The sequence below is a fragment of the Tenebrio molitor genome, chromosome 3, assembly GCF_963966145.1.
Source record: "Tenebrio molitor chromosome 3, icTenMoli1.1, whole genome shotgun sequence".
Taxonomy (NCBI): Eukaryota; Metazoa; Arthropoda; class Insecta; order Coleoptera; family Tenebrionidae; genus Tenebrio; species Tenebrio molitor.
The window spans coordinates 13,841,321-13,859,694 of record NC_091048.1 but is presented as its reverse complement, the minus strand read 5'-3'; the positions used below and the strand labels follow the sequence as shown (position 1 = coordinate 13,859,694).

At 34.7% G+C, this 18,374-nt stretch overlaps 5 protein-coding genes across 10 annotated transcripts in view; 2 read left to right on the top strand and 3 right to left on the bottom strand.

Moving 5' to 3' along the window:
- Positions 1 to 2,182, bottom strand: part of mino (glycerol-3-phosphate acyltransferase mino) — a 59,328-nt gene extending 57,146 nt beyond the window's left edge. Inside the window, exon 1 of one of the 2 annotated variants that reach the window (XM_069042580.1) lies at positions 2,044 to 2,182. Coding sequence is in view for 1 of the 2 variants with exons in the window: in XM_069042579.1 (XP_068898680.1) it covers positions 917 to 999 (83 nt within the window). In the remaining variant the exon portion in view is untranslated. Of the gene's footprint in view, positions 1 to 916; positions 1,169 to 2,043 lie in introns of those variants that run through there. The other variant, XM_069042579.1, reaches the window with a different exon arrangement.
- Positions 2,183 to 2,278: 96 nt separating this feature from the next.
- On the bottom strand, positions 2,279 to 5,105 carry Vha55 (V-type proton ATPase subunit Vha55). The gene is made up of 5 exons (XM_069042585.1): positions 4,946 to 5,105; positions 4,365 to 4,652; positions 3,751 to 4,256; positions 3,204 to 3,542; positions 2,279 to 3,152 (listed from the first exon to the last, which is right to left on the bottom strand). The coding sequence occupies exons 1-5, from the start codon at positions 5,034 to 5,036 to the stop codon at positions 2,886 to 2,888; spliced, it is 1,491 nt and encodes a 496-aa protein (XP_068898686.1). The 5' UTR covers positions 5,037 to 5,105; the 3' UTR covers positions 2,279 to 2,885.
- Positions 5,106 to 5,249: 144 nt separating this feature from the next.
- On the top strand, positions 5,250 to 6,012 carry l(3)87Df (lethal (3) 87Df). 3 transcript variants are annotated; one of them, XM_069042588.1, is made up of 2 exons: positions 5,250 to 5,479; positions 5,613 to 6,012. In XM_069042588.1, exons 1-2 carry the CDS (start codon positions 5,438 to 5,440, stop codon positions 5,925 to 5,927), a joined length of 357 nt encoding a protein of 118 aa, XP_068898689.1. In that variant the 5' UTR covers positions 5,250 to 5,437; the 3' UTR covers positions 5,928 to 6,012. The 3 variants fall into 3 exon arrangements, with proteins under 3 accessions (XP_068898689.1, XP_068898690.1, XP_068898691.1); XM_069042589.1 differs by having other exon boundaries at positions 5,250 to 5,483; XM_069042590.1 differs by having other exon boundaries at positions 5,250 to 5,483; positions 5,591 to 6,012.
- A 29-nt stretch (positions 6,013 to 6,041) lies between these two features.
- Positions 6,042 to 10,105, top strand: LOC138126810 (serine-rich adhesin for platelets-like). 3 transcript variants are annotated; one of them, XM_069042576.1, is made up of 3 exons: positions 6,043 to 9,369; positions 9,420 to 9,623; positions 9,715 to 9,799. In XM_069042576.1, the coding sequence occupies exons 1-3, from the start codon at positions 6,285 to 6,287 to the stop codon at positions 9,753 to 9,755; spliced, it is 3,330 nt and encodes a 1,109-aa protein (XP_068898677.1). In that variant the 5' UTR covers positions 6,043 to 6,284; the 3' UTR covers positions 9,756 to 9,799. The 3 variants fall into 3 exon arrangements, with proteins under 3 accessions (XP_068898676.1, XP_068898678.1, XP_068898677.1); XM_069042575.1 differs by having other exon boundaries at positions 6,042 to 9,369; positions 9,420 to 10,105; XM_069042577.1 differs by lacking the exon at positions 9,715 to 9,799 and having other exon boundaries at positions 6,042 to 9,369; positions 9,430 to 9,614.
- On the bottom strand, positions 10,096 to 18,320 carry ry (xanthine dehydrogenase rosy). The gene is made up of 9 exons (XM_069042574.1): positions 18,038 to 18,320; positions 16,245 to 16,302; positions 14,401 to 14,497; positions 12,178 to 14,338; positions 11,811 to 12,119; positions 10,844 to 11,762; positions 10,569 to 10,792; positions 10,348 to 10,518; positions 10,096 to 10,297 (listed from the first exon to the last, which is right to left on the bottom strand). The coding sequence occupies exons 1-9, from the start codon at positions 18,080 to 18,082 to the stop codon at positions 10,247 to 10,249; spliced, it is 4,035 nt and encodes a 1,344-aa protein (XP_068898675.1). The 5' UTR covers positions 18,083 to 18,320; the 3' UTR covers positions 10,096 to 10,246.
- Between the last annotated feature and the right edge of the window lie 54 nt (positions 18,321 to 18,374).

Sequence of the window (18,374 nt, the reverse complement as noted above, 5' to 3'; positions counted from 1 at the left end):
ACTCCCTTATGAAACGTCAAAAAATATAAGCGCAATAATTTAACATTATAATATAGTAAAGTTTGTGCAGCGAGAGAATGGTTGACAATTGACATGAAAACCACTAAATTCTACGTAGAGAAAGTATGTACTACCTAGCGCTCGTAAAATTTTAAATATATCCTTCAAGCAGTAACATTTTTGCCCTGAAATTATGTTCTAATGAATGTATTCTAGTGCATTTTGTAGTGTTGGGTTAATTTTAACTCTCGCTGGACGGAGTAGGTATACTAAAATTTCTAAACTTGTAATAATACAGAAGACTGAAAAAATAGAAATGGTGAGCAACCCTACTCAATGACAAGTTAGTGCAAAACGTTGGTAACTTTCTTATATAATACTAAGGTAATTTCTGAATTTATTAGCTACTATAAAATTTAAGTAAACTTGGTGTATGCCGTAAATCACTGATAAAGATAATAGATACCAATAGCAAATTGTTTGCGCTATTGTAAGTAAGTTTCAACACTAGTCTATTTGAGAAAGAAAGGGTCCAACTTCCAATCAAAGAAGTGGGTCGAATGAAATTATAATAACAAAACTTATTACAAAAGATGAACTTTAACATGCAACAAGTGTTGTAGAAAAAACGTTCCTATTAAGATAATAATTTTTATTTTGGAGAAACATATTCTATGTAAATTGCGGAAATCATATGACTTATCATTTCTTAAAATATCTTCACAAATCCGTAAATACAAAAGTTTCATAATTCTTCATTATTTATTATTATTAAGCGCGAGCAAAATAAATTATGAAAGAGTTTAAGGAGGTGAACGGACTAAATTCTCACTGTTGTTACTAATATAAAAATCTGCATACTTTCACATCTTTCGGGACAAATATTCTAATAATCGAAAAACAATTCAATACACACCTGGATATTCCCTCTGAAAAAAAGCTAGGAAAAGCCCAGTACATGAACCCCATCAGAATAACACACTCTAGAATCGTCTCCATTGCAACCACCGCATGTACTATATAAAAATATCACTTAGCCACGTTCGACATAGGCAATTAAAAAATCCAGTCACGCACCAAGTTACTTAAATTTATTTAACACTATTAACGTGTGCGATTGTCCATTCTTCGATTTGGGGTAAACGCTCTTACTAACCACCCCGAAAACGTACCGTTTTGCTTAGTGTCGAATGTAACAATGAGTGAATGAGTTCTGTTTTCTTCTACCGGTAGTCCCCTCTCACTCATGGTAATAAATGCTCGGGGGAACCGACCGACTCTGGTTAATTTACCGTTTTTAAAACAGGGGCGTAACAGCGCCGACCGCTCCAACTCTATTTGTTGAGGATAACGTTCTCATTGGCAATGGCATTGTTTTTGTTACGGTCCTGCCCAATGAACTACGTGTCAACGTGTCATTTCGGTGGCGTGATCCGCAAGAAAAAATTTTGAAGAGTAAAAGCGAGGACTGCTAGTCTACAACGCTGCGTAATTGTAAAACAAGGTCGGCCGGCGAGGAGATTACACACAACAGATAATGGTGGGCTAAATTCGTAAATTACATCGGACTCAATTTCAATTAACTCTCAATCTCTTGACAAAAGCCGATGCGGGACGACCAACAAGTGCCCCTCAAAACACAATGGTCGCTTGCACTCTCACAATTCTGCTTTTTCTTATTTTTTGACAACAAGAATTGACTTAAGTCACGCGGATACCAATCAACGTGTCACGACGGATCATGTGACACATCACTAATAAGTGATTGCTTACTCGGGGTTGCGTAAGGCGAAGAACCAATCGCACAAAAATAAATTATGTTTTATTTTAAAAAGTCGTAGGTGGTATTTCAAGGAATTTTTTTTCGAGAATATAATTTCATACACGTCAATCTAAAGTAAAAGTAAAACATTAGTTGGTATTTATTTTCCTAAAAACTGACAAAAACGTGATTATCTTTTTTCGGTGCAAAAATTGAGGTTATGTCGAAACCGGAATTTATAACTTTAATAACTTAACGTTTGTGAAAATACAGAAACTCACCTAAGTTATTTGCAGTAATTTTGACGAACTTCACCCCTTTTCAATATATTCAATTCAATCTAATATAAATGACACCAACACAAAATTAAATTCTGAACTACATCTGCACAGCGACGCTACGCTACGCACGATATGAACGCGCTGCAACAAATGAGCATTGAGCAGTGCAACTACTCGCCCATTTTTATTTTATCTACACGATATTTTCGTGTAGATTTTTAGAAAAAAAAATGCAGAATTTGTACAGCCTTTATTCAACAATATTTTACATAAAACACGTAACTTCATTCTCTAAATTAAAACAAGGCGTAGAGCATGACAAAATCTAAAGATTTGTAACATCATACATTTATTCACAATTTTTACACTAATCTAAAGATATTAGGTTGTTTACTTATAATAACACCAAAAAAGAGTTGTCGAACGCTACATAGCATTTTCCATTCACCGCGTAATGTACAACTAAAATAAAAATACTGAAAGCTGGTAGGTGTATTGCTTTATACAACATTTAATAACAAGAATTATAATGTATTGGAATGTCATCACTTTCCACTTTAATTCCTTAATAAAGAAAAAAAATTGTGCTATTAACAGATAACAACAATGATAATATCAATGCCTATCGTGATATTTTACAATTATATTGTCTCCTTTTTCTACTTTAAAATATTTTAGTTAATTAAAATGGCGTAACATTTGCAATTTACAAATGAGGAAAAAATGAAGTACGATATAGACGTGTTTGGTATTTACAAAATTGCACCATAATTGGTTCCAAGTGGCTAAAAATAAGTGGATTTTTAAAACAAACCTATCGTGAGGTAAATAACAAAAAGAATCTAATGGCGCGAGTCCCTTGGATAAAATTCTGCCAAGGTGGCTGCAGGAATACGTTTTAACATTTCTTTCGGGAAAATACGGAGTAATTGCCAACCAATATCCAACGATTCAAATACAGAACGATTTTCGTAACTACCTTGTGTAATGAAATTCTTTTCGAATTTCGACAAGAATTCCAAGTACAGGAGATCGTCAGGAGTCAAAGCTTCTTCACCGACGACGGCTTTCATGGCTTGGACATCTTTGCCGATGGCATAGCAAGCATACTAAGTAGAAGAACAATCAGAAAGGTTACACCAAACTTTCAGATAACTTACCAATTGATTGGACACATCAGAATGATCTTTTCTTGTCATACCTTCGCCAATGGCAGACTTCATCAAACGCGACAAAGAAGGCAACACGTTAATTGGTGGATAAATTTGTCTGTTGTGAAGCTGACGGTCTACGTAGATCTGTCCCTCAGTAATGTAACCCGTTAAATCGGGAATTGGATGGGTAATATCGTCGTTGGGCATAGTAAGAATTGGGATTTGGGTGATCGAACCATTTCTACCTTCGACACGACCAGCACGTTCGTAAATTGTCGCCAAATCGGTGTACATGTAACCAGGGAAACCACGACGACCAGGTACCTCTTCACGAGCAGCTGACACCTACACGTATTTCAAAACAGTTTACAATACAAAACTGGTGGCACAAATTTATGTTATATGTATATTGACATAAATGTTTGAAGTCGCAAAATCGTTATTTTGTATTATTTGATTTTGAAAAGATACTGCAAAGAAGTATGTCTTGCTTCGCAAGATTAAATACATAGTATGATCTGAATTATTTTTTGAAACTGAAAGATAACGCTACCTCACGCAAAGCCTCGGCGTACGAAGACATATCAGTTAAGATGACCAAGACGTGCTTCTCGCACTGGTAGGCCATAAATTCAGCTGCTGTAAGGGCGAGACGGGGAGTAATAATTCTCTCAATGGTGGGATCATTGGCCAAATTCAAGAAAAGACACACGTTCTCCATGGAACCGTTCTCTTCAAAATCTTGTTTAAAGAATCGCGCAGTTTCCATATTCACACCCATAGCGGCGAACACGATGGCGAAATTATCTTCGTGATCGTCGAGTACTGATTTGCCAGGCACCTTGACCAGACCAGCTTGTCTACAAATTTGGGCGGCGATTTCATTATGAGGTAAACCGGCAGCAGAGAAGATTGGAATTTTTTGACCTCTGGCAATGGAGTTCATTACATCAATAGCAGATATACCAGTCTGGATCATTTCCTCTGGGTAAATACGCGACCACGGATTAATGGGTTGACCCTGAATGTCCAAAAAGTCTTCAGCCAAAATTGGAGGACCTTAAATTGAATGTGGTAAGGAAATCACAAGATGAAATAACAGGAGGCCAAGTTACAATAAAATATGTCACTCGACAAATCTACACATAATGTATAACACCATTATACCTTTATCTATGGGTTTGCCCGAACCGTTGAATACTCGCCCCAACATGTCTTCAGAAACTGGTGTTCTCAAAATATCTCCGGTAAATTCGCAAACGGTGTGTTTAGCGTCAATTCCTGAAGTTCCTTCAAACACCTGTACCACAGCCTTTGATCCACTGACTTCCAGCACTTGCCCGGATCGAATGCTGCCATCGGACAGCTTAAGTTGGACGATTTCGTTGAACTTGGGAAACTTGACATCGTCCAAAATTACTAACGGGCCGTTTACACCAGTCACAGTTTTATAAGCTGTAATAAAAATAGTAAAATTTTAGTTAAAAGGAGGAGTGGCTGTCATGAGATTTGGTCACATGACAAACGAAACAGCTGATTTCTTTTCAAATTCCTTAAAAATATACATAAACCTACAATCGAAAAAGATATTTTGAGATCGTTTGTTGATGTTAATCGATTTTCCGGTAAAATAAATTTAGGTTCATTGGAAATTTTGGTCATATGACCCGTTTTGTGTCGTCCATTACACTACGACCCGCCCAATTTTCTGCCGATTTTGACCAAATAAATCCGTAAAAATTACTTACTAAGTCTTGGTTGTGAGACAAAATCACGGCAAACTGCCAAAACTTGTTCCCTTGTAGCCTGTTTACCCGATATATTGGTTGGATGAGACATCTTCAACAACACGTCCTCTACAGCCCGACCAAAATCAGCAACTGCACAAGTCAAGTATTGGAATTGGATTCACGTGTCGTCATGTGACGCTTTTATATACTCTACCAACAAAAAGATGTCGTCGTATAAGCTACAGAAAATTGCAATTTAATTACGATTTCATGAACTAAATAATTATAAAAATTGAGACAGTAATTATGCGAATCAAAGTCAGAAGTTTATTTTGGTTTTCCTATATTTTTTACGCGAGCAAGGAAAGTGACCTCTTGTAGTTAATGTCCCAAGTTGCGCAGACTACGAATGTACGACGCTACGACGTACGACCTTAACCTACAAATCTAAACACTAACGTGATTTATAGCACTTGCGAGCTCGACTTTTAAAAGTGATACAAAAGTAAAATGACTGACGATAATGTCGAAAAGAATCCACCTGAAGACAAGGTATGTAAGTACAAAAACCTGTACAAATTTTCAATTCTTTTATATATTTATTTTATTGTCGGTTGTCATTACCACCATTACGATTGATGACGTTTTGGTCTGGTTTATTAGCGCCATCTAACTTTGTTTTTAGAGTCTGATGATTTTTGGGCGCGATGTTTCGAAAATTCCATGTTTTCGAAATAGCATTTTATATGGAATTTACAGTGGTTTAGGATTGGGTTTGGCTCATTTCATGTTTAAAAGTCGACCGATGGCTGCTTGCAACTTTGCAGTGTATAGTTTTTCTGGTGTTACATTGATATATTGGATACAATGCAGATACAAATACTCTCAAATGAAATTCCAAATGCTCCAAATGCAAGAATTGTTGAGAAGAAACGCATTGTACGAAGGCACACATCTAGAAAAGGAATCAGATGAGAATCAAGACACCAAAGTTTCATAGTCATATAAATATGTTGTTAAGTATAGTAAATCAAATAATGTAAGCTTATTTTGAACACTTTTAATATACCTATTTACCTACTTTACTCCCCCGACCGTTTTTGTTGCTAGGTGAAAAAATAAATTCTAGGAACTTCTGACTGACAGTGATGAAATTTCAAATTTTCGTTGAGCTGAATTTCGACGACTAATTAAAATTATGTAATGGAAAGTATACTCAATCGTTTATATCACCTAACCCATCACAGTTATTTTACCCAATTTCACCGTAAACAATAAAAAGTGTTTTTGAAGTCCACCTAGAAGTGAAGCTTCACCATGTTATGATGCGTTATTGTATGGAAAGTGAAAACATATTATGCATAAGCAATTTAAAAAATTTGGATTTTTTGTATCAAAGAATTTACAAGAAGAAGCTAATGAAAAATTAAACGACAAACTAGTAAAATATTTATACAAAAAGGAAACTGATAAATCGAACAGACGGAAAATTAAAAGTGCAAATGACGCAGATACACCAAATGCGAGACGTTCGTCAAAGAGGTACTCTCCGGAAGATAAACACAGGAGTCAGGGAAAGAAATCCAACGAATCTATTCTCAGAAAACACAAAAAAAAAGAATCACTGCCTAACACAGTTACAAGCGAGACTGAAATATATTTTATATCACCTGAAGAAATAAAGAGGCACAGGAAAAAATTACACAAAGAGGGAGTGCCAGATAAATGTCCTGATGATAAGCAAAATCGAAGCGCATACAAACCAGGTGGCCATGACATCGAACCTGATAAAAGAAGGATTCAGAAGAGAGAAGACGATATTGTAAAACTCATCAAAGAACAAAAACATACACAAAAAAGCACTAACGATGATTACCAGTGGTTAACTAAAAAAGAAATATTTAAACTAATCAGTAATACAAAAGATATTCCAAAAAATACATCTACTAGTTCCAATTTCTTAAAGAAGTTTTTTGTGTTTGATAAACAAGATGGCTTTCAAAACAAAGCAGAATTCGTTTCGACAATTGGTGGACATTCGAAGAAAGTACATCGCTACAGCGAAGATAATCCTAACATAGATTTTTTACCGTGTAAAACCTCGATAGACAGCACCACCAAGAAAGCGGAAAAAATGTCAAGAAGAAATGAAAAAAAAGGCAAAGAAGATGTATCAACAGTTTTGCCAAAACGACATCATGAAAGAAGTAAATCAAAAGGTGAACGCATTATAAAAGAACACCATTCAGACGCAGAAAAGAATTATTTAACAACAAAAACTATAAATAAACTAAAATCACGACACACGCAAAAAGAAGCTGTGGTTTTTAATGATTTTCTAAAAGAACATCATTCAGATGCAGAAAAGAATTATTTAACTACAAAAAGACGAAAATCAAGACAAACACAAAAAGAGGCGTTGGTTTTTGATGACTTGTCAACTATGCAACAAAAAATTGAAAAGAAATTGTCACCACATAAACCGAAAGAAAGTGAAAGTCAAGAGAATGGTGATTTAACGACCCACTCTAAAACAAAGAAAAATAAAACCCGGGATAAAACTACAGAACAAGGTAGATCACCGGATAGTGCGAAAGCGGAATTAAATCGTCGGTTGCAGAATGTGAGCAGAGCTAATCCTTTACGTCACAAATTTTGTTTGGTAAAAAATACATTCTCAGTTGTTCAAATAACTCCTGCAAACACTACAAATGAAGTTTTCTTGGAGAAAAAGAAAAAATTGAAAGCCTTTAAAAAGTATTACAGATATAATATCGATGGTGAATCTGAAATTAGTAGTGCATATCAAACGTTCAGCGACAGCAACAAGATGTACCAAGATATGTCGGAACAATCAATGGAAGACACCTTGAAGAAACGACACAGAAAATCCAGAAAGTTTACAACTGACCAAAAATGTAACTTTAAAGTTGAAACTCACATTTCCTCAGTTGTTATTAATCCAGATTCCGATAAAAATTCCATTAAAACAAGTCGGGTTGGTAAAGATGAAGGTAAAGCAAATAAAACGAACAAATTTGGATTTCACAAGTCAAAGATACCCATTTTGAGTAACAATGGAAAATTAGTTGAATTAAATAAAGAATCGCCAAGAAGTTCAAGATCGCATAAGAAAAGTAACGATCTTTTTGCTTGTTCTGTAGCTGGTAAGGAAGCAGATGTAGAAACAGCATCTGCTTCAAAGTGCAGGAGCAAAGTTCATAACGATGTAAAAGATAAAATACATTTACGTTCACCTACTGGATCTGGTAAAGTGAGAGTTTCTTCTAGTCCGGCATCATTTCCAAATAAACCAACAGAAGTTCCTCTGAAAGCTAAAGAGAAGAAAGCTGCTCGTCCATCGACTGACTCACGACTTGTTCAGAAAGAGTCCAAGGCGAGTAGATTATCAACTTTGTCTAAACAGAGCAAATTAAGTGATAAACAACCAATACGTAATATTAATAAGCCCAGCTCAAGTAACAGCAGAAATCAATCATTATCACCATCATCACTGGGTCATCAAAAGGAGTTTATAGATAGATCAAGTTCTCGGAAAGGTATTAAATCTCCATCAAAACTATCTAATGATGGTTCCAGTTCGGTATGGAGTAAAAGTAGCAGAAAATCTGGCAAGAATTCTTTTACAAGTAAATCCGACACAAAATTACAACAGAATAATAAAATAAGTTTGGAAAAAAAGTATAAAACGCTTGACAGAGCTTCTACGAGAACGTCGTTAAGTAACAGCACATTTGGCGACAAATCTCTTGATTCGTCGAAAAACGGGACTAGTTTTTTTTTAACGAAATCGTACAAAGATGATGAGAAGCTGAATCGTTGGCAAAAACGTAAACTTTATTCTGACAGTCTTCGAAAAAATATGGCAAATAAAGTTCAAAAAGCATCAGTTATTCCACCTCAAGTTGTTGAAATTAGATATTTAACCGTTACTACTAATGATAACGATGTGGTTAATTCATCTGAAGCAAGGTTAACTATTTCGGACAACAAAGAAATTGTTCCGACTGCATTAAATGCATACGAAACAGAACAAGCCATGTCAGCAGAAACAGAGAATGCATTCAGTACAATGAAAGAATTCTACGAAGACGATCTTCCTTGTCCTTGTATGGAATTGGTGAACTGTGATCAATTTAAGGAATTGTTTGAATTACCCATGGACAAAGCGTTAAACGAAATCATGAGCGAAAACTATAATTTCTTGAAGAAAGATTTTTCTTACGCTGTTGAAGAACTTGATAAATCTTCAAGTTCTGACGGGGATAACGAATTTTCTGTGACTACCAAAAAAGTAGACGACTGGTACGACTTCCAGATCGTTGATGGTGGAAGTTTGAGTGAAATTTCTTGTTGCCGTGGGGTATCAGACGACATCAATAATCAAGAACTAAATGTACGAAGCCAAGATCACATCGTTGGTAAGCTTTATCTTTAAAATAATTGACAAAATTAATTGATCAATATCCAGAATCGCTTAGCGCTCCTGGTTCCGAGGAAAGCGGATACTCCACAATAAAGTCAAGACAGGTTTCGAGAAGTTTTTTCGAACGTCCCGACATTAAAGCTTTAATTAATCCACCGCTGGAAACATCACTCGATGGTTATTGTGTTGAAGTTCAAATCGAAACAAACAATTCGAGTAACTGTGGGCTTGAAATACGTTCCATCGAAAGTAAGTCGTTACAAACTACCATCGAATGTTCGCAAAAATCCGTGCAAATTAACTTATCACAAGAAGGAATACATGAACAGATCAATTTCAGCGATCGAAAAGAAGAAAAAAATGTCCCAGAAGAAGAAGTAAGACAGTTAATCGCTGAAGAACATGAAGCATTAGTTACAGAAGAACATGAAATATTAATTGCAGAAGAACGTAAATCATTAGTTGTAGAAAACCAAAATCTTGTCCCTGACGACAAAGAATCTATGTTACCATTTAAAGAGATAGAAGACAATTTTGGTGATAACAATCAGGAAATTTCCCAAACTTGTCAAGAGTGTAATGAAATAACACAAAATAAGTGTTATGATGATAAAGCTAAAATCAAGAAAAAAAAACGACGAATCAGCTTAAAAAAGTTGAAACGTATGCTGTCTTTTTTGTCTTGTTTTAGTTCTTTACCATCAAATCAATAAAAATGTAATTTTCTTAACTTTAAAGTCTTTAATTTACAAGTGACACCTGTTTGTTACAAAAATATTAAAGCGAATAAAATAAATTTTATAAACATTTAAAAAATACGAACCAACACCCGGTATTTATATGTATTTCAAAACGTATCAAACACAAAATTTTTAAACATATACATTCCAAGGTGTAAAACTTCCTGGTTCTGGTTCCTTAAGCTAAAATAATAATAGTAATAATAATTTCATGATTTTAGTGAAGTAAATACCTTTGAGGTAATGTTGTCTTGACAAGCCATGCGAATTCTTGCAGACGTTGCAGGCGAATCTAATTTGAAATTAATTGGGTCATAACCATTTTCTTTCCTGGCCGCTTTTATAGCATCCTTAAGAGCAAAGAAAACTGCACAACCTAAGAAAAGAGGTGGCTCTCCAACAGCCTAAAAATGTGTTGTGTAATACATTTAGTTTTCCTAAAATATGTTCGAACCTTCGAAGAATAAACGGCTCTCGGATTAGACACTCCTTTCAGCAAGGATACGTTAAATTCTCCAGGAATGTCGCCGAATCCTGGCAATTTGTAAGTGCCAGGTCCTCTAGTATAGTTAGTTCCCGTCGGTGAATACACTAACTCCTCCAGGACAAAGAGACCGTATCCTTGCATGAAGGCACCTTCAATTTGGCCTATGTCTATTGCAGGGTTCAAGCTTTCACCTGATTAAAAAAGATGTGTTAATCGAGTGTTGTTGTCAAAATGGTACATACCAAGATCCATAACAATGTCGATTGTACGGACCTCGTGATCACCAGTCAGAGTGTCGATCTCAACTTCGCAACAAGCCGCGCCGTAAGTGTAATAATTAAACATGTTACCCTTCCCAGTTTCCCAGTCGTATCCTACATCCGGCGTTCGATGAAAACCGGTCGCACTCAAACTCACTCTGTCAAAGTAAGCTTTCTTTACCCACTCCTCCCATGTTCCTTTAGGATTTGCTTCTTTGTATGGCCTTAGCCTTTCTTTAATGACATTGCAAGCTTCCATTACTGCCATACCGTTCAAATCCGAACCAGAACTGGCAGCAGTTGGAGATGTATTTGGAACTTTATCGGTTGAAGTTTCGACTGTGTGTATTTTTTCAACGGGAATTTCCAAACTTCTGGAGGCAACTTGTATCATCTTAGTATAGAGGCCTTGTCCCATTTCGATCCCACCATGTGACAGTAAAACGGAACCATCATTGTAGACCAAGATTAGTGCTCCTGCTTGGTTCAGATGTGGTGCCGTAAAAGCTATGCCATATTTGGTGGGAAGCACGCTCAAACCACGTTTCTTGAAACGATTTTCTGTGTTAAATCTCTCCACTTCTTTTCGTTTTTGGTAATAGCTAGAGGATTGCATACACTCATTCCAACATTTGTCGATTGTGCAATTTATTAGTTTTTGGTTGTAGTGTGTTATGTCGCCTTCTTTGTACAAATTGAGTTCGCTCAGTACAATGGGATCTTTCTTGAGATAATCGGCTATGTCTTGAAGTATGCACTCCGCGGCAAACATACCTTGTGGTCCTCCGAACCCCCTGAATGCCGTGTTTGATGGAAGATTGGTCTTACATAAGTAACCTTCAACATGAACAACGGGAATTCTGTAGGAATTTTCAAAATGTGTCATGGCTCGTTCCAAAACCTGCAAGCGTGACTCCAATAAACGGCAAAATGCTTTTAGTACACTTACTGAAGGTGACAAATCAACCGAATAACCACAGTTGTTATATATTTTAATGTGAATTCCCAAAATTTTACCCTGATCATCAAACGCGACTTTATACTTCATCATGAAAGGGTGGCGACCTCCTGTCATCACAATATCTTCATCTCGATCCAACATACACCTCACAGGACGATTCAGTTTAACCGCAGCAACAGCTACAGGCACTGCTACTATCATTGCTTTTGATTCCTTACCTCCGAAACCGCCTCCTAGTCTTTTTACTCTGACAGCAATTTTATTCTGCTGTATGCCCAAAACTTCAGCTAGCATCGCCTAACAGATTAACATGGTTTACGTTTTTGTCTCATTTGTTATGTCAAAACTAACTTACAGCTACTTCAGAAGGGTTTTGAGTGGATGAATAAAGCTCAATTTCATTGTCTTCTTTTTTAGGAACAGCGACAACACATTGGGTTTCCAAATAAAAATGTTCTTGACCACCCATTTGGCATTCACCTTCGAGAACATGAGGTGCTTCTTTCAAAGTTTTGTCAATGTCTCCTTTTTTGATAATCTTATGCGGATTTCCAAAAAACGAATTGTATTTGATAGCATCTGGAATCGTAATCACTACTGGATGGATTTCTTCGTATTGAATTTTAACTCTCCGCGCTGCTTTTTGAGCGGTGTTTTGATCAACAGCTACAATGCCTCCAATAATTTGTCCTTGACTTGTGACCTTATCATTGTAAAACACTTTTTCATCGTGAACAATGGAACCAAATAAATTATGCTTTTCATCGATATCTTTAGCAGAAACAAAGTTATAAACACCTTCCATCGCTAAAGCTTCCGAAGGATCAATCGAGAGGATTTTAGCGTGTGCTTTAGTACTCGTCACATAAGCCAAATAAAGCTCATTTTCAAAAAATGGGATGTCGTCACAGTATACTGCTTCGCCTGTCGCTTGTTTATAGGCGGACATGTGGACGATGGGGCGTTGAAGTGCGTCACGTTTTTCTTGTGTTTGTGGTACAACGCTGAAATATTGCGAGCTCTTGTACTTTTTAGAATGAAAACCTTCCATTCCGCTGAGTTCTCTTTTGTCAATTTTAATGTGAGGGACGTATTTTTGCAAATCCGCTGAAATAGCCAGAAAGGCTTTGAAGAATAAGCTCAAGGTTAGTGATTTTCTATACTGAATCATTCCACCAGGCGCTCCTGGATCTAAGGGTAGGTCATTTTGCAGGGAAGTGAACGCTATTTCCAAAGTATTTCGATTCCAAGGTAATCCCTTTAATTTTAATCTGGTTTTTGGAGCTGTAACAGTCTTGAAAGACATACCACCGAAACCCAGGTTTATGTCCGATATAATATCACTTTTAGGTTCAAATGTTACATTTATGGCCGCATTTACAATAGCGATATCATCTTCGCGTCTTCGTGCTTGTTTATAAGCGTAACAATACCGATCTGGATTGGTATAGGGAATGTGAATTGCCAACAGAATTTCTTCAGGTTTGACTACAGTTTTTCTATATCCAGTAAAGAAATGTTCATCTAAAAGTACCTCACGTGTCCCATTGTTTTTATTCTCTAATTCAAGTACAACTTCGTTGGCCATTAAAATCGGTATCATATCAGAAATTGGACTGCCGGTCATTATATTACTTCCAATTGCACCCACACTTCTAATTTGTTTGCCAGCAAACCAATTTAGCATGTTGATAATAGCTTTAAAAATTCTTGTTTTTTCTTCTGGTTGTTGTCGAATTTCATTTTTCAAATAATTTTCCACCTCTATAAGAGTGACCGAAGCTCCAATTCTCACTCCTTTCTCGTTACTACTCATCGCTACCATTTCTGGTACAAGTGTCGGTTGTACTATAATAGGATACACCATATGTTTAAATTTAGTCTCCACTCCAATTTCAGTATTTCCTACAACCACTTTCGCATTGGGAAATTCTTGTTTAAGATCTAATAATTCTGATAATTTAGTTGGTCTGTACCAAGTGACGTTATTTCCCTTTACCACAAGATATTGACGATCGTATTCGTCTGTGAGTTTTAGTTCTGGGGGAAAAATCGGTTCTTGTGATACATCATACGGAGTAAACTCACTGGCTTTGAATAAAACTTCTTCCGAGTCTTTAACTACATCATTTTGCAATTTACAGCATTTGTCACCCATAGCACACCCATTCATTTGTTGTCCGTTTATCTTGTTGCTGTTCTGTATTAGTTCCCATTCTTCAGTAAACGTTTTATATCCTTCTATGATCGGTCTGTAACCGGTACAACGACATAAGTTTCCTTGAAAAGCGACCTCCATTTCATTCATTGTTGGTTTAGGAGAATTTCGCAAAAGGGTGTACATCGACATTACAATTCCTGGGGTACAGAAACCGCACTGTGAGCCGTGTGATTTTGCTATCCGTTCTTGAACTGGGTGTAGTTTAGTTTTGGTTGAACCGATTCCTTCGACGGTTGTTACTGCTAATCCATGCATAGAACATACTGGAGCTAAACATGCGTTAACTGGCAAATGACTGTTTTAACTAAGGTAACAATACAATAAAAAAGTAAAGATGTTGCTAATAGAAAAGGATACATGACTTTATTGGTTGTTCTATCATATTTTGAGATCATCACAGTACAAGCACCACATCCTCCTTCACCACAACCTAATTTCGTACCACACAATCGGACTTTGTAATGTAATTAAGGAAAAATTTAAATTATATACGACAAAGAAATTTTGTATACACATACAGAATTTTATAAATACGTTCTTGTACAGTTTTTAACAATATTAAGAAAAAAACATTTCAAAAACAAAATGCGCAATTATCTTGTCTTTTAAAAGATCACACACTGTTGTTGATTACGTTATCATTTAAATTCGTTCAGGAGCAGTAGTTAATTGAAGTAATTGTTTTTACATTCTTTCTAAAAATAACTAGTTATCTTATTAGTAAAGCTCGGATTATATGCACTAAAAAATGAAGAAAATATGCGCATATATATACACGTTTTTAGCTAAAAATGCAGTGAAATATGCACAAATATGCAAAAAACATGCTTTTATAAAAAAAAAGACAAATTTCACAGAATTAATCTATTTATTCAAAATTTATTAATATACAGTGAGCGGCAAAAGTATGGAATAAATTCATTAAAAAGTAAACAAACTTTATTTCAAAAAAATCTTTGGACGGGTCAATTTTAGTTTATAAAAATACATATTTTAAAACCAAATAAAATTCCAAGCAGTAATTTATTTTCGAGTGATGCTGATGACGTCATCGATGTTTTTTTTTTATGGAAACCCCGTATTTTTTTTCTTGATTCTGATAGCCCTTTTAATTCTCTAAACGACAGTATAAAAATTTTGTTATCTTAGATAAGGAAATTTTTGAGAAAAAAAAATTGGAAAAAATAAATTTTGTAACGAACAAAAACAAGTCAAAAATCAAGTATATAAATCAAACAGTCAAATAGTACTGCCAATTTCAATCGTTTGTGTTATTTGTTTTACAAAACGTTTTCAAAAAGGGCTCATTTAACAGAAACACAACCTATAGAAATTTTAATTTTGATTGGGTGCGGTGATAAAACTAGATAAAACTAAAGCAGGAGGAATTCCTTCATAGACAACAAGCTGGGGGATGGCAATTCGAACATTTAATTCCTTAATTTTAAGTACTTAGTAACGGTATTTGACTTGTTTTTGTGCGTTATAAAATTTATTTTTTATTCTGTCGTTTAGATAGACAATTAAAAGGGCTATCAGAATTTAAAAAAAAATAGGGGGTTTCTATTAAGAAAAATGCCGATGACGTCATCACTCGAAAACAAATCTCCTTGGAATTTTGTTTGGTATTAAAATATGTATAAACTAAAATTGACCGGTCCAAAGATTTAAAAAATTTTTGTGAATTTTAACGAATTTATTCCATACTTTTAACAAAAAAAAATCTGGAAAATTGGAAAAATATGCACTAATATGCATTTTTCCCAAAATATGCTCAAGGCGCTTAAAATATGCAAAATATGCATTTTCAAAATGACGTAATTTCATTCAAAATTTGTTAATACGCTCAGAAAATCCAAAATTTTGTCTATATACGTCATAGAAACAAATATGCAATTTGCATAGAATTCGAACTTTACTTATTAGGTATTATTTCTGCTAAAATAAGTAACAAAAAAAACTTTGTAAAAAGAGAATTATTACCTCTAGTTATTTAAAAAAATAAGTTAGAAAATAAATTTCATTATCATTAGCTTCAAGATTCCAATTTTTAGCACATATATGTATTAATACACAATGGCATCTTCGCTTGGGGGAATATTATAAAGATAAATATAAATCAATATGTAATTCCAATTAGAAGCTTTATTTTAACCTTGACTTTTCTTTATGGTTAAAATTCGCGATTTAAAAAAGGATACGTTTATTTCTTAAATAATAAAGAAGTGTCCACTCAGGGTCAACTTCATTGTCGCTCACCTAGTAACAAGAAATATATTTAGGTACATATATTTAAATCATTAACAAAGATAAATTAGATTTAAAAAAATTGTAGGTATTAATGACCTATTCTTACATAATTATATACATATGTAGGGGAAGTTGGGGTAAGATGACGAACGAGGTAAGATGACGAATGATTACTACAGATAAACCATTACAAATTTAAAAACATTTTTTTACACTCCCAACTAGAGGTTTGTAGGTGATTTAATATCAGCCGGTAAGATTCTGATACAGTTCGCATTTATTTATTTAGAAGCCGTTCTTTAGAACTGTATGTTTCATTATAAAATTTACTCTGTGTTTGGTATTTTTTTTATTGGAAAATCACAAGTAAAAACAATTTGATTTCTGTTGTAGGTTACATAATATCAGTGACAAAAACGTATTCTGTTTAAATTGTATAAATCTTTGAATGGTTTTTATATACAGGGTGTTTCTGAAATACGTGTGTTAATTTTAACCAGTGGAAGGACGCGCCAAATCATGGAACTTTTCTCTATAACATTTTTACGAAAAAGCAATACAAATTGATTTAAAATTTGGAATAAATTAACCATGAAACTGTATACCCGCCTACGGGTAAGGGCGAAAATTTTCTGTTGTGATAGAAACAGAGCTTTGTTAAAAAGTTCCATTGTTATAGAAAAAAATAAATAATGAAAATTTAGATTCTCATGGTTACAAAAAATAGAAACTAGTTAATCACACAAAACGACTCGTTTGGTAAAAATTGGGGGGCAAAAAATCTTGGAATACTTTTACGAATTTTACAAAATGTTATAGAGAAAAGTTTTATAAATTGGTGATTTCTTTTACTGGTTAAAAGTAACACACGTATTTCAGAAACACCCTGTAAATTTGAAAAACTTCCATAACGTGAGGTTGGGTAACATTACGGGGGTAAGATGACGAATCTCTAAATACATTATTTTATTTAATAATAATAATGACGAAGCATCTTCATCATCTTCAAGAGTTGCAACACTTCCATCTATAAAGTGCAAACTATTTTCATTTTCCTCAAGAAGCAGGCCCTAGCGGCTTAAACTCAAAATCACCTCACTTTGGGAAATTAAGCCCTTATCAACTATTAATCGTCCTATTCAAAGTAAGCGAAAAAAAAATGGTGTCAGGAAGACTGCTTCAATCATGGTGGCAAAGGAGAGTTTGTTTCTGATTTATGTATGAAGGCTCCAACTTAGTCCATTATGTTCGTCATCTTACCCGCACTATGGGGTAAGATGACTAAAATACAATTTTTTGTTTATATTCATTTTGAGTAATATTGAAACTTATGTTTACTTTAAAATCATGTGGAATTTAAGAGTAATATATCAACGTAACATGTTACTGTCTTTTTAATTAATTATATTAACGTTTTCTTGGCCAAAACTTAATTTTTTGTTAATCTCGTCATCTTACCCCACCTTCCCCTACTTTCATATTAATCTTCGAGCGAATATATCTAACATTTCGCAAAGAAGGTTTGATTTTATGTATTCTTTTTAATTTGATATTATTGTTTTCGTGTAACGTAACAAATACTATTTTGAAAGTTGAATTATTATTTTAATTGTGCATGTAACACTGGTTGCCTAAGTACAATGCATAATTAACCAAGTTGAAGTAGTAATTGTTATCGAATTGATTTATCCGATTCCTATTTCATGTTTGCAAAATGCGATGACCAAGGACTAACGACTCTTACCTTTTTACCATTAACAAAAAACACCAAAACGTTGTTACTAATCATACTAGGAGAGATGTAACTACGATCACGACAGTACAATCACTAATTACAAAATCCGCTTTAACACAAAGATAAACGCATGCCATTAAATTACGTCATGACGTGACACTTATTGATAAGAATGTTTTCATCGAGATGCGTATGGCTTATCAAAGTTGCGATACCCCTAGTAAAATAAACAACGACCATTTTATGGTGAATTTTAAATAGCACGGAAACATTAACCATCCCATTTAGAACACGGTCAAAACGTGTAAACTTCAATAAGGCTGGTGTCACATGAGCGTTATTCAGA

Coding starts and splice junctions, on each gene's coding strand:
- Vha55 (XM_069042585.1), bottom strand. CDS start 5,036: ATGTCTCATCCAACCAATATATCGGGTAAACAGGCTACAAGGGAACAA. Junction 4,257..4,364: donor GGGCAAACCCATAGATAAAG/GTATAATGGTGT, acceptor ATTCAATTTAAG/GTCCTCCAATTTTGGCTGAA. Junction 3,543..3,750: donor ACGCCGAGGCTTTGCGTGAG/GTAGCGTTATCT, acceptor AAATACGTGTAG/GTGTCAGCTGCTCGTGAAGA.
- LOC138126810 (XM_069042575.1), top strand. CDS start 6,285: ATGCATAAGCAATTTAAAAAATTTGGATTTTTTGTATCAAAGAATTTA. Junction 9,370..9,419: donor AAGCCAAGATCACATCGTTG/GTAAGCTTTATC, acceptor ATCAATATCCAG/AATCGCTTAGCGCTCCTGGT.
- ry (XM_069042574.1), bottom strand. CDS start 18,082: ATGATTAGTAACAACGTTTTGGTGTTTTTTGTTAATGGTAAAAAG. Junction 16,303..18,037: donor TTTTTGTTAATGGTAAAAAG/GTAAGAGTCGTT, acceptor TCTTGTTACTAG/GTGAGCGACAATGAAGTTGA. Junction 10,519..10,568: donor GAGCCGTTTATTCTTCGAAG/GTTCGAACATAT, acceptor ACACATTTTTAG/GCTGTTGGAGAGCCACCTCT.